Source organism: Nansenia antarctica (genome assembly GCF_963989245.1).
Source record: "Nansenia antarctica genome assembly, chromosome: 1".
In the NCBI taxonomy this organism is placed as follows: Eukaryota; Metazoa; Chordata; class Actinopteri; order Argentiniformes; family Microstomatidae; genus Nansenia; species Nansenia antarctica.
Window position 1 is genome coordinate 68,365,276 of NC_137674.1, and position 15,658 is coordinate 68,380,933.

The following is a 15,658-nucleotide window of genomic DNA, read 5'->3' on the forward strand; positions in this document are numbered from 1 at the left end:
TGGGGGGTGACAACAATAGCTCCCCCCCACCCCCCCCCCCCCCCCCCAACTCAGAACAAATGTGGGGCTCTTTTGCTATTCAACTAACTTGGGAACAACTGTGCAGAAGGGCTACTGGCTGCAGACTGGAGGGATGGCTTGGGTGTGGCTTTCACACCGGGTGGGAAACACAACAAGGTAGTCAATGGGACACCCCATGGTTCTGGGGGGGGGGGGGACTTACACCCTGCATGATGCAAATGATGCAAATGACAGCAGACTTACAACCTGCATGATGCAAATGACAGCAGAATGAATGAGCATTTCCTGTTCTGGAGACAGCTGAAGGAGTTTCATTTGCAAGGAATTACAAAAACAAAAACAAACTCAAGTAACTGGTTTGAGAATTGCAAAATGTGAAACACTTTTTGTAAAAGAGATTTCATTCTACCTCTTCATGATGACAAGACAGAAAAATGTCAGGTCAACGTTAAGATTACTCTGTAGGCTTGTTGCTAGGAGATGTGAGATCTGATGTACACTTTCCCGGCTGCTCTGAAGAAACGTTTTATTGATTGTTCCGTTCACTAATCACAATCTGATGGATATGCTGGAAAAACTGAACATCCTTAATGCTCATGTTGGCAGTCCTCCGATTACATTCTTACAGTTACCCAATCAAAAGAGAGCTCTCCCGAAAGGAATAGTACAAAATGTTTTCATCAAGTGTCAAATCGATACGTTGTTGGCACATGTCCAATAGCAACACAACATATATATATAACAGCGAACAGGGCCATAGTTTACAGTAAAGAAACATAATGATAACATAATGTAGTGTTGTCTATATCTGTCCATAGCAATCTTAGGCTATTGCAGACAGACGAAAAAAGACCCACAGAGGAGTGATGTGCGAGTCACACGTCCTACACGCGGCATACTCAACAAATAAACTCCGAAAACTGCCACGCACAATGACAAGAAAAAAAATGCAACTCGCACCATCAAACAATAAACAAAGACCCCTTTCCAACAAGGACCACAATGGAAATAAGCAGTTCAACTTTGTTGTGCTATCCTATCCTTGATAGTTTTAGAACTGAAATGATGTATGTATGAAGCTGCTTCAGATGCATTGTTATTTTTGTATTTTAAAAATTGTCTAATAAAATCAATCAATCAATCAATCAATCAATCAACAAAACCCAACATACGGCTGCTTTGCACAATTAGCTACCGTGGACTTTTCAGGGTCGATTGAAACACCAGACGACTCAAGGCAAGCATGCCCTTCTCCATCCAGACTCTCTAGGTTGACCTGGCCAACAATGGGTTTGTCCAGCAGTGCTGAAACAGTGTGGGAGTCCTCGGATGTCTCTGAAACAGTGTGGGAGTCCTCTGATGTCTCTGAAACAGTGTGGGAGTCCTCGGATGTCTCTGAAACAGTGTGGGAGTCCTCGGATGCCAAGACATGGAGAGAACGGGTGCTTCCTGCAACCGCGGTGGTAGACGTTTATTGAAAATGGTGCACAAGACAAAGCCCTCCTCTGTTCAACATCGCTGCAACTCTAGAGAAATGTGTTGCTCTTCACTGATTGAGACAATCAAGTGGGTTTTGTTGGAGGCGTTGTCATGCTTACAGGCCCATCACACAGCAACGTCAGGCCTGCTTCCTGAAGGAACGCATCAGAGAAGAAGGCTGGAGACAAAGGCACGATGAGGCATTGTTGTTATTCAGGATCTGTGACTCCTGTGATTTCCAGTGGTGACTAAGACTATGAAATGAGTTGGCCTCGTTCGAGTACCACAAACAACATGGCGCCGAAAACAGAACATCTCAGATGACAAAGAAATGTATAGTCCCAAGTCTGACTGCCTGCCTAGCGACTCCAAGTAAAAGCAGAACTGTAGCTGCAGAGTTGGTATATTGTTCATGCATGTTTGCATTTCAGTTGGTTGCATTTTCATATTCAAATGTATTTACATAAAACTGTTCCACTGTCTAACACCATGCATATGGAAATGTTCAACTAAATATAATATTTTAATATTCTAAACTAAATATTTATTGGATCAAATACTATCAAACAAGCTATTAAACAGCAACAACCTCAAAGTCACAGAGATGCCTATTCGCACGGGACTAATTTATTATCACAGGATTCTCACAGGATTAAGATCGCAGACGACCTGCAATTATTACAAATTACCAAAGGTCCCCAGATAATACCGGTCCCGTGCCAATAGAGCTTATGAGATGATATCATGGCACAGGCTGCATGCCTCCGACAGGCCTCACCTCTCCCAGCGTGGAGGGAGAAGAGGTGATATTGTTATTATAGAGAGATCATCGACAAGCCTCTGTCACACTGAAATGACACCGTTAGCCTCGCAGTGAGACAGAGAGGCCTAGAGATGTTCTGATCCAGTAAGGGCAGCAGTGAGACAGAGAGGCCTAGAGATGTTCTGATCCAGTAAGGGCAGCAGTGAGACAGAGAGGCCTAGAGAGATGTTCTGATCCAGTAAGGGCAGTGGGCTAACCGGCTGACCATGTGTCCCTCCCTCCCGCCCTCGCTCTCCACTCTCTAGGAAAGGGCCGGTTTGGCAACACGCTCAACCTGCTGCTCCAGTGCATTAACACCATTGCATTAACACTAGTACATTAACACCAGCGCATGCATGCCCATTCTTTCCTCTCCTAGCGACACTACAGAGAAGGCGTCAACAATGCCATTTCCTGTCACTAACTTCCTGTGAGAAAGTATTTAGAGGTGAGTTATTGAAACAGTCCTTGACAAAAATCAATGATCGCTTTGACTTCAATACTAATGCTCGTGTTAAAAAACAACAACAACACATTACTGCAATTGCCAGATCGTTTTTAAATCAGCAAATTATTTTTGCTAAAAGCAGAGAGTACGTCCATGTTCAAAGCAGCAGGAAAGTGAGGCCTACTCTTGGGATGAACAAAGAGTGACCAATGTAGGTCAGGATCACCACTGTAACTGATGAAAAATTGCACATTCCCTCTGTCATCCAAGTAATGACAGCTCCGAATTTGCATAAACCTGCAAATATTTCTCATATTTTCCCAACCTAATTAGTTTCAATCTGAAATAATAGCCTACGCTTAGTGGGTTTTAAATTGACGTGACAAGTAGCAGTGAGAAAATTAATATAAACCTAGAGAATAAATGTGTAATATAACCAAGACCACAATGCATCATTTTCACAATACTGAGCCAACACCCAACATGAGACTACGAACGGTAAACATTCCCAAACGTGAGTCAGTATCACAGCACCGGATATGATCCAATCAAAATAAAAAATGTAATAACAAGCAAATGCAATAAGTGGCCCAGGAGTACAGCATCACTGCTATGTGAAGCTAAAAATCTGATAATACTTCCTCGACCAAAAATGATGCTTGCTCTAAAGATTTACTAGAAGACACTGTATTTAATCTTCACGCTGGACCAGCCAGCCATCAGGAGAGCCGTGGCAACCTAATCCTGGCCGCGGGCACCTGTCTCACACCTGTCTCCCTGAATGAGGGTACCTGTCTCACACCTGTCTCCCTGGCCGAGGGTACCTGTCTCACACCTGTCTCCCTGTCTGAGGGCACCTGTCTCACACCTGTCTCACACCTGTCTCCCTGTCTGAGGGCACCTGTCTCACACCTGTCTCCCTGGCCGAGGGTACCTGTCTCACACCGTTCTCCCTGGCCGAGGGTACCTGTCTCACACCTATCTCCCTGGCCGAGGACACCTGTCTCCCTGGCCGAGGGCAGCTGTCTCACACCTGTCTCCCTGGCCGAGGGCACCTGTCTCACACCTGTCTCCCTGGCCGAGGGTACCTGTCTCACACCTATCTCCCTGGCCGAGGACACCTGTCTCACACCTGTCTCCCTGGCCGAGGGCACCTGTCTCACACCTGTCTCACACCTCCATTGTGTGACATCCCAGGCAGCCGACCTGCAGCTGTGCTGCTTAGGGCACGCCAGGAGGGGAGGGTGAGGGTGAGAGAGCACGCCAGGGAGGGAGGGTGAGGGTGAGAGAGCACGCCAGGGAGGGAGAGTGAGGGTGAGAGAGCACGCCAGGAGTTAAGGGTGAGGGTGAGAGAGCACGCCAGGAGGGGAGGGTGAGGGAGCACGCCAGGAGGGGAGGGTGAGGGTGAGAGAGCACGCCAGGAGGGGAGGGTGAGGGTGAGAGAGCTCGCCAGGAGGGGAGGGTGAGGGTGAGAGAGCACACCAGGAGGGAAGGGTGAGGGTGAGAGAGCTCGCCAGGAGGGGAGGGTGAGGGTGAGAGAGCACGCCAGGAGGGGAGGGTGAGGGTGAGAGAGCACACCAGGGAGGGAGAGTGAGGGTGAGAGAGCACGCCAGGAGGGGAGGGTGAGGGTGAGAGAGCACACCAGGAGGGGAGGGTGAGGGTGAGAGAGCACGCCAGGGAGGGAGGGTGAGGGTGAGAGAGCACGCCAGGAGGGGAGGGTGAGGGTGAGAGCACGCCAGGGAGGGAGAGTGAGGGTGAGAGAGCACGCCAGGAGGGAAGGGTGAGGGTGAGAGAGCACGCCAGGAGGGGAGGGTGAGGGTGAGAGAGCACACCAGGGAGGGAGGGTGAGAGAGCACACCAGGGAGGAAGGGTGAGGGTGAGAGAGCACGCCAGGGAGGGAGGGTGAGAGAGCAAGCCAGGGAGGGAGGGTGAGGGTGAGAGTGAGGGAGCACGCCAGGAGGGTGAGGGTGAGAGAGCACGCCAGTAGTGAGGGTGAGAGAGCAAGGCAGTAGGGGAGGGTGAGGGTGAGAGAGCACGCCAGGGAGGGAGGGTGAGGGTGAGAGAGCACGCCAGGGAGGGAGGGTGAGGGTGAGAGAGCACGCCAGGAGGGGAGGGTGAGGGTGAGAGAGCACGCCAGGAGGGGAGGGTGAGGGTGAGAGAGCACGCCAGGGAGGGAGGGTGAGGGTGAGAGAGCACGCCAGGAGGGGAGGGTGAGGGTGAGAGAGCACGCCAGGAGGGGAGGGTGAGGGTGAGAGAGCACACCAGGAGGGGAGGGTGAGGGTGAGAGAGCACGCCAGGGAGGGAGGGTGAGGATGAGAGAGCACGCCAGGAGGGGAGGGTGAGGGTGAGAGAGCACACCAGGGAGGAAGGGTGAGGGTGAGAGAGCACACCAGGGAGGGAGGGTGAGGATGAGAGAGCACGCCAGGAGGGGAGGGTGAGGGTGAGAGAGCACGCCAGGGAGGGAGGGTGAGGATGAGAGAGCACGCCAGGAGGGGAGGGTGAGGGTGAGAGAGCACGCCAGGGAGGAAGGGTGAGGGTGAGAGAGCACGCCAGGAGGGGAGGGTGAGGGTGAGAGAGCACGCCAGGGAGGGAGGGTGAGGGTGAGAGAGCACGCCAGGAGGGGAGGGTGAGGGTGAGAGAGCACGCCAGGAGGGGAGGGTGAGGGTGAGAGAGCACGCCAGGAGGGGAGGGTGAGGGTGAGAGAGCACGCCAGGGAGGAAGGGTGAGGGTGAGAGAGCATGCCAGGAGGGGAGGGTGAGGGTGAGAGAGCACACCAGGGAGGAAGGGTGAGGATGAGAGAGCACGCCAGGGAGGAAGGGTGAGGGTGAGAGAGCACGCCAGGGAGGAAGGGTGAGGGTGAGAGAGCACGCCAGGGAGGGAGGGTAAGAGAGCAAGCCAGGAGGGGAGGGTGAGAGAGCAAGCCAGGGAGGGAGGGTGAGGGTGAGAGTGAGGGGGCACGCCAGGAGGGTGAGGGTGAGAGAGCACGCCAGGGAGGAAGGGTGAGGGTGAGAGAGCACGCCAGGGAGGGAGGGTAAGAGAGCACGCCAGGAGGGGAGGGTGAGGGTGAGAGAGCACGCCAGGGAGGGAGGGTGAGGGTGAGAGAGCACGCCAGGAGGGGAGGGTGAGGGTGAGAGAGCACGCCAGGAGGGGAGGGTGAGGGTGAGAGAGCACAGCAGGAGGGGAGGGTGAGGGTGAGAGAGCACGCCAGGGAGGGAGGGTGAGGATGAGAGAGCACGCCAGGAGGGGAGGGTGAGGGTGAGAGAGCACACCAGGGAGGAAGGGTGAGGGTGAGAGAGCACACCAGGGAGGGAGGGTGAGGATGAGAGAGCACGCCAGGAGGGGAGGGTGAGGGTGAGAGAGCACGCCAGGGAGGGAGGGTGAGGATGAGAGAGCACGCCAGGAGGGGAGGGTGAGGGTGAGGGTGAGAGAGCACGCCAGGAGGGGAGGGTGAGGGTGAGAGAGCACGCCAGGGAGGGAGGGTGAGGGTGAGAGAGCACGCCAGGGAGGAAGGGTGAGGGTGAGAGAGCATGCCAGGAGGGGAGGGTGAGGGTGAGAGAGCACACCAGGGAGGAAGGGTGAGGATGAGAGAGCACGCCAGGGAGGAAGGGTGAGGGTGAGAGAGCACGCCAGGGAGGAAGGGTGAGGGTGAGAGAGCACGCCAGGGAGGGAGGGTAAGAGAGCAAGCCAGGAGGGGAGGGTGAGGGTGAGAGAGCAAGCCAGGGAGGGAGGGTGAGGGTGAGAGTGAGGGGGCACGCCAGGAGGGTGAGGGTGAGAGAGCACGCCAGTAGTGAGGGTGAGAGAGCGAGCCAGGAGGGGAGGGTGAGAGGCCAAGTCACATGACTACCGTAGAACCCCGTTATGATATCACAATCACTAAATAGAACATCCATGATTGGCGTGGAGACACGTGGAGAGCGAGAAGGTGCATTTGGCCTATTGTTGTGACAAGGACTAGTAACTAAAAGTCTAGTCAATCAATGCATAAAATACACCCAATACCCTGGTTCTAATGCGGAAAACTGCAACGCTGTACAACTAGACACATTGGCAGGATTCTAAAATGTCCTTAAAATTACCTCCAGTGTCCCGTTTTACCGAAACAATCCATGACTTTATCTTCAGCCCCTTACCTCGATGCTCTTGACAAGAGGGGATCGGTGTCTGGGGCTGTCTTTCTGCTCATGAGTACAGACAGGTGACTGTGCACTGTGACCCCTCTGACCTTTGAAATTGAGTGAGGAGAGGAACCCACAGTGCCCATGAACAAACCCTGCCACGCTGGATTCGTTATTTTTTTTTTAGATTAGAATCAACCTTTCTGTCATTGCACAGAGGACAACAAAATGTATATTTTTCTCTAGGCACAGGGTCAGTCATAGTCAGACGATTGCTAGCCAGCCTCTCTAACCTCTAGGCCACCTGGCCCCCCCCCCCTCCCCCGTTCTGCAAACCACACACCTGGTCTCTGTCATGTAGGGGGCAACGACAAACCTCAGGAGTGGCACAAACAGGGCCAGACCTACTAAAGATCACCCAACAAGGGGGAATACACGTTATCCATCCAATTGGGCTTCAGTCTTAATGATGTATTGGGCCTCACTGTGTTTGACCAACCACCATGTCCTGCATGCAGGAAGACAGGAAGCCCTGGTGTGATCTCTGACGACCCTCTTGGGGACTCGACTCACACATGCATGGTGAACCACGGGGTTCCATCACTACACAAGGTGTGGACCATTCACATACCTGGAGAGTTAACACGCAGATCTCTCCGCTCTCGACGCTGAGCAAACAAGCCCTCACACACCCTTTTACTGGCCCATCTCTCTCATTTTAAATAGGGTTGTCTGAGAGCGCAACAACATCAGCTTTGGAGTTTGTATTTTGTTTTCTAGGAATGCCAAATCACTCATAAGAATACAGATATGCTCAGTTAAGTTAGTTTAAAAATGTCTGTGAATCTGTAATTCCATCAAATAAATCCAACCCCCTAAATGTTTGTCATGAGAGACTGAAAGTTGTGTCTTTATTCAAAGGAAACTCACAAACAACTCTTTTTTTGTTGTTGTTGCAAACATTGATACCACAAGATTTTAGTCAGTGACCTAACTAGTCTAAATAAAACCTCAAGATAATATAATGTTGCAGGCAGCTGTCTAAACAATCTAATGAACAGCTACAAGAGACACTACTGTGGAGAGAAAGGAGCAGAAACACTGACGGGTAGATGGTAATAACACTTCTTCTCCCAGTCTCTCCATTTAAATTATCCCAGATCCTCTTGTGGTTTAGAAAAAGAAAACGAGACATTCATTTTTTTCCCATCTTATCAACACAATGCATCATTGTGGCGCCACTCCTCATAATTTCTAAATTATAGGCTATTCAAATTGCTACCCACACTGTTCCCCCTAAACACAGTATCTGAAAATGATCATAAACTAAGACAAACAGTTATGGCTACTATGGATACTAATCACTGTATACGACTGCAATTATGATGAAACCCATTTCTCTGTGGCTACGTTGCGATGAGTCACGTCGCAGACAATACAAACAGTTCTGGCTTCAGACGGTGATGATACCTTAAGATCAGGAAGTATCTAATTGGGCTTAGCGACAATAACGCATAGACCAACACAGCCATACAGCTTGATGTTATTTCCACTATGTCAAAGGCTGATCTAAATGGTAAATGGACTGACTTATATAACGCCTTATACCAAAGTGCTTTACAATGGCCTCTCATTCACCCATTCACACACACATTCACACACCAAATGGCGGCAAGCTACCATGCAAGGCGCCGGCCCGCTCATTGGGAGCAATTTGGTGGCCAAGGACACCTCGACATGTGTCCAGCCGGGGTTCGAACCGCTGATCTGCTGACCTTGCGATCATTAGACGCAGGCTCTACCTCCTGCGCCACAGCCGCCCCATATGATACATGATCTAACACAGCCTGCCTGCTATGAAAACACATTAGGTCCATTACTGTCCAGCCCATAACTTGGCACAGGTTGTGACCTAATGCCCGCTAACTTGCTCATCAAGGTCTGTTAGACATACAGTATGTTGCAGAAACACGACCAGGTGCTCTATAGGCAGACGTCTTTGCATTATTTATCAGCATGCCTTGTTGCTCCCCATGTTCAGCACTTTGTAATTTGTAAGCATTTTGCTTGTGGCTCCTCGTGCAACCAAACACCACCACTGAAAGGGCAACAACCTTTTTACAGACATCCAATCAGCCGGTCCGAAAAGGAGCACTGCATATTTTTGTGAATGAACTCGAGATGGAGAGAGTGCTGAGGCAAAACGGAGAGTATCAATTGTTGTATACTACATACACACAGAGTAATGTGAAGAGACTCCCCTACAAGTTGAGCAGGTGATGATAACACAACTTCAAAGATGGCGGCTATAGCAACGGTCCTCACAAACCAAGAAAGCATATATTATGACACTAGACGACTAGAGTCACTCCGCATTACCAACTGATAAGGACACCTCTCTGATGTCAAGTCTAGTAGTCTTGCGTGCATGGCACACAGACAGAGCAGACTGACGTCCCAACAGAGAACAGCTGGAAAGGTGATGATGGGAGGATGTGGTTAATTGATCAGGGTCGTTGATTACAACCATCCTAATCATCATCATGGAAACCATGTAGGGTACTGATAAGTGTACGTGTCAAATGGACTGACTTATATAGCGCCTTATTCCAAAGCGCTTTACAACGGCCTCTTATTCACCAATTCACACACACATTCACACACCAATGGCGGCAAGCTACCATGCAAATTGACGGCCCGCTCATTGGGAGCAATTTGGGGTTCAGTGTCTTGCCCAAGGACACCTCGACATGTGGCCAGCCGGGGTTCGAACCGCCGACGTTGCGATCATTAGATGCCGGCTCTACCTCCTGAGCCACAGCCGCCCCACACCACGCCTTGCATTTAATCGGAAAAAAATAAACATTCTTACTCTAACGGTTAATGTCAACTGAGGTGTGCACGGCATGTGTGTGTGTGTGTGTGTGTGTGTGAAACAAATCTCACCTGTATAACCTGCCATCCAGCCCCACGACGTCACCATCGCCAACATCCACTTGAACATCACTCCTTCGATGTGCCAGAATGTGTGACTGTCCATTATTCTCAGAGGTTGAAGGACAATTAAGTAGAGGCAATAGGAGGGGATGGCTGCAAGGTTGTTGATGAACATGAAAACGAAACGGATGAAGGACTTCAGGAGGACCCAGCCCAGCCTGCGGGCGTCTTCTAGGAGCTGTGCCATGCTGATGCACCCTGCCTGTGGAGACAAGAGACAGAGATTAGTTTCAACTCATTTAACTTGGTGGGACTGGTTATAACACGTGCATCATGATACTGTTATTGCACATCAAGTAGACAACAAAAACAAGAGAATAATCATCATGGATGTACAGAAACTATGAGGATAGTTTTTGTACTCTTTTTGACGAGGTCAAAGCCACTTCCGTATCCTCTGATACGGGTCTGACTAATCCCTGGAATGCAGACGTTCCGTTCAGCAGCCTGACGTTCACAACGTTATGTGGAGCTGGCACGGTGCCATCCTGGTCTGATAGCATCGCTAGCTGTCAGGTTAGGAGCTAGGCTCCGGGTCTCTGGGATGGACAATATAGAATAGATATAATAATAATAATAGATAATATTATGCTGTAATAAGTGGCAAGCTAGCAAATAGACCCGGTTAGCAAACAGGCCGACCACCACCGTGGGTTTCTATCACGTCCCGTCAATAATATGTTGCATCTTAAACGTGATCACCGATTCAACAACATAAAGCCTAACATCTACAGTGTCTCTGACATTATAACATTGTAATACTGATACTATAAGACCGAATCAAGTGCTGAACGATCAGATGAGACCAACGATGACCGAGAGGGGGTGTAGCTGTTATACCATCCAGCGATTAACCCGACCCCGGGGAAGTAACAGTCCCGTCAGCCGTTTAGATGGCCAGCTGCCCTGACCCTGACCCACACAGACATGGATGATCATACATCAGAACATAATATGACAACCCTCGGGTACATAAGGTTCAGAGATAGGAAATGTTAGAATAGGTATAGCATAGCATAGAGTACAGCACAGTGTTTATTTGTATAGTATAGTATAGTATAGTGGATAGTGGATAGTGTACATACTAGCCTTTATTTATGTAAACCAGCTCTTTTCCCTTCTTGTTTTTAGTTTTCTTTCCTATCACCAGGGGAGCCCCCCCCTCCCAAATGTCGTTGTATGGTACCTGTACTATATTAATGACAATAAAGACCATTCATTCATTCATTCATTCATTCATAACATATAGCAAGCCGTAGCTAGATAAGTAAGTTAACTAGCCAGACATCGACATAACGGTTTAAGGCTCAACCTCAGAAGATCAGTAAAAAAATGAAATGCACGTTAAAAACACACTAAAACGAAAGTTAAAGCTTTCTTAGATTTGTATTTTCTTTTCTAGTGTGAGCTTTCTCTAGGCTAGGGTTTTATGGAAGTTGCGTGTACGTCCAGTTAATGTAAAGTAATGCGACGGTCTACTATGGTGTTCGTTCCAGAGATTAGTCAGACCCATATTGAAGGGGAAATAATGGCTCGCCACAACAACCAGTCATACTAACCAGTCACACTAACCAGTCACACTAACCAGCGATAATAACCAGTCATACTAACCAGTCACACTAACCAGTCACACTAACCAGTCATACTAACCAGTCACACTAACCAGTCACACTAACCAGTCACACTAACCAGTCACACTAACCAGTCACACTAACCAGCCCTACTAACCAGTCATACTAACCAGTCACACTAACCAGTCACACTAACCAGCCCTACTAACCAGTCACACTAACCAGTCACACTAACCAGTCACACTAACCAGCCCTACTAACCAGTCACACTAACCAGCCCTACTAACCAGCCCTACTAACCAGTCACACTAACCAGTCACACTAACCAGCCCTACTAACCAGTCACACTAACCAGTCACACTAACCAGTCACACTAACCAGCCCTACTAACCAGTCACACTAACCAGTCACACTAACCAGCCATACTAACCAGTCACACTAACCAGCCATACTAACCAGTCACACTAACCAGTCACACTAACCAGTCACACTAACCAGTCACACTAACCAGTCATACTAACCAGTCACACTAACCAGTCATACTAACCAGTCACACTAACCAGTCACACTAACCAGTCACACTAACCAGTCATACTAACCAGTCACACTAACCAGTCACACTAACCAGTCATACTAACCAGTCACACTAACCAGTCATACTAACCAGTCACACTAACCAGTCATACTAACCAGTCACACTAACCAGTCATACTAACCAGTCACACTAACCAGTCACACTAACCAGTCATACTAACCAGTCACACTAACCAGTCATACTAACCAGTCACACTAACCAGTCACACTAACCAGTCACACTAACCAGCCCTACTAACCAGTCATACTAACCAGTCACACTAACCAGTCATACTAACCAGTCACACTAACCAGTCACACTAACCAGTCATACTAACCAGTCACACTAACCAGTCACACTAACCAGTCATACTAACCAGTCACACTAACCAGTCACACTAACCAGTCATACTAACCAGTCACACTAACCAGTCATACTAACCAGCCACACTAACCAGCCACACTAACCAGCCCTACTAACCAGATGAAGCGATTGATGTTCGCCAGCTATCTTCTTGCTATGAAAACAATCCCAGCAGGTCAGATTCCCTCGCAATGCCCTACACGTCCTGAAGACCAAAGCAAAGGTTCACTGGCGGCAACTCACCCAGTCTCTCCCTGTGTCCCCGTCCGAATCTCGGACGACAGCTAAACCAGCCTCAGCAGCCACAGAGACAGTAATGTGGCTTTAAGATGGATGAATATCAAGTCACATGAATTCACCTAGTTAACAATGTCATGTTCGATGTTAGGTTTAACGTTCAGCCTAACGTTTCATCTTGTCTGTGCCAACCAGGTCGTAACCATTCATACAATGTCGGCCGTCCACACAGTCCCGTCATCCGGGAATATAATATGACGAAATACGTCCATCGTCAAAGCCACATCGGTTAGCCAGCTAAGAGGTAGCTAGCTGTATCCCGGGCGTCTTTAATCCAAATGCAAGAATCCCATGATGGAAAAAGAGCCATATATATAATATAACACTCCTTTATTCTCTCGGTGCGAAGGAAGGCGACGGCGGCGTCTCAGTGGGTGATGTTGAACATATCTCCGCTAGGTTGCATTGACCCGTTCACTGCTACTGATGCAGCTGCCAGAGGAAGAAGTTCTTTATTACGACAAAGGCTGCGCTCGTAAATACGCTGTAAAAATCTGATCAGCACTCATGGAATGCCTCTTGTCCAATCAAATTACTTGGTCACTTTATGACGTCGAACCGAGTGTGCGCTCCGGCGCTCTCAGGGCGAATTGACGAACGCAGCCAATGCTGACGGAGAGGTCGGTCTGCGCAGGCTCCCCCCGGACCGTTACATGCTTTGGGACTGCATGTTTTAGGAATCACACAAGCCACATAAACCATCCGTGTAGTGCAGTAGACTATTGGGAAATAATTGAGTGTAAGTAACTCATGCTATTAAATGAGTGGAAAACACTTCAATTGAGCTTTAGAGTTGAGCTTTAACAGTATAGCAAACGAGTTTTCAGTTATTTCATAGTATGATGAGGTTATCATATTTAGCAAATCAAAAGTGACTGCCACAGCCCATATCATCATGCTTCTTGTAATAAAAGAAAATATCTTCACATAAAGTATTATTCTTATCAGGATTCATGTAGATTTACAATCGAATACTTTTTCTACGGTCCTCGACTGCCTCCTGCTGACCTGGCCTGGAGGATCTGGTGCTCTCAGAGCAGACACAGGATCAGTGCATTGATTGGCATGGTCTGTCTGTCTGTCAGCGTGTTTAGCCTTCCATAGATCAATTCTTGATAATAATGGAGACCCCAAATTCGCACAATTTGCTACATGTTGTTGATACCAGCCATAAGTCATACACACACAAACACGGCTCCGTGCACCCCTCTTGTACTGTTATTATTATTATTATTATTATTATTATTATTATTGAAACACAAATACTGCAATTGATGAGAGCGAGTTGCACGCATACATAGACTTTCCCGGTTGCAAGTCCTGGATGTTGGTCTGATGCAGCTCTCCGTAGCACAGCAGCATGCTTCTTTTGATATATTATCTACCTCCATACTTTTGCAGTGTTTGGTTCGCGTCTCTGGCAGCACTGTAAACTTCCCTAGACCTCGAGTAGCTCGAATTTCTTCGGTAAATCTAATCTATTTGTATACATATTTTGATGTCTAAGAGGAAAGGGTTTTGGGGCTAATTCGTAGCCCAAAGAGGACAAGGACACCAGGATAGACGGAGAGAAAGTCAGAGTCATCTGAAACCGATCATGGTTGTGTTCTCAGTGACACTCAGTGAGATTTATCCGCTTTTGTGACATAGCTCCAGCTCCACTGTATCAAATTATCAAATGCGTTTTGTGCTTTTGGGGTGATGGTTACTGCAACACATTTTCATTCACAATGTAGTAATATTATAAGGGGACATATTCGAGTACACCAGTGGCGTGTCTATAGGTGTGCTGGGGGGGGTCATTGCCCACCCAGAGGAATTGTCTGCCCATCATGTTAATTTCATTATTGAGAATTGTGACAAAATAAATGCTTCAACAACCATTTTTCCATGACTAAGACGAGTCAAAATTGATATTAGATAAGATAAATACTCTAAATCGCCTAAATCTCTTAATATTATCGTTGACGATACACTGCTCTGCTCTGCACTGCTTTCCCAATGGCCATTTTGAAGGTGTGGGTGTGCTTAGTTTTTGCAGCAACTTTACATTATCGCCAAACCACAACACTTCTTCACACATGACATGCGGTACAGACCTGGTTAAGTGAACTGCAAAACTTGTTTGTAGCTAGCTGCTCTCAACAATCCAATTAAAACTGTTAAAAAGTTGGATTCCTATTATTTATTTTCTTTCTCTTATCTCTGGTTCTTATAAGTTAAATGTGTAATCTTGTATAGTTTCACAGTTCAGTTTGCATGTTTTGCAAGCTGCGTTTACGTTACCCCATTGGTTTAGTGATTAGCCAGCTAATTAAATGATTAGCTGATGATTTAGTGATGATTTTATGATTTAGTGATTAGCCAGCTCCCCAGGCTAGCTATAGCTGATTTGTTGCTAGTCACTGGACTTGGCTTGTTGTGTATAAAATAATTTTACAGAATCAATAACAGGATTAATTTTATTTAGCTAGCTAGGTAAATCTTTCACCATGGATAGGTGGCATCCTAGCGTCCTATAGAAATTACTGCCTTGAGCTATATTCACACACACAATTCAGACCTAAGATCCGTGACGAGACGAGACCGTTTTAGAACGTCCAGCTTCTAGTTGCAGCGGTCTGAATTACCCGTTGAATTACCTTGTCCTAGCTCGTCAAATCACCATGGGGAGTTTTAAAACATCCAGAACGTTGCTTTTTCTTTTCAGCGTATCAGGAAACAGCACAGACCAGTACGAAACATGGCGGATTTCTGAAAAGAGGAGCGGGAGTACCAGCTTATCCAACTTTTTGAAGAACACCTAACACCCTTCACCTGTACACCACCTGCCTTGCAGGTTATCATGGTCAGCATTGTAGTTAACATTAGCTGTGAAACCTTTAATCAGAATTAGTCACTCAAAACATTTTAGGTAACTTCTAGTGTGAAAAAAATATTTAATGTTACATTAAACTATTGTGTATTTGTCTAGTCTCTGTTTCTGAATGT

The 15,658-nt window shown here is 47.9% G+C and overlaps 1 protein-coding gene across 2 annotated transcripts in view; it reads right to left on the reverse strand.

The window, feature by feature from the left end:
* The window catches only part of lpgat1 (lysophosphatidylglycerol acyltransferase 1), a gene marked incomplete at both ends in the record, with an annotated part of 38,058 nt that extends 28,009 nt beyond the window's left edge, over positions 1 to 10,049 (reverse strand). For both annotated transcript variants that reach the window (XM_080541184.1, XM_080541183.1), the window contains one exon: positions 9,812 to 10,049. In XM_080541184.1, the coding sequence (XP_080397310.1) occupies positions 9,812 to 10,049 (238 nt within the window). The remainder of the gene's footprint in view (positions 1 to 9,811) is intronic.
* Between the last annotated feature and the right edge of the window lie 5,609 nt (positions 10,050 to 15,658).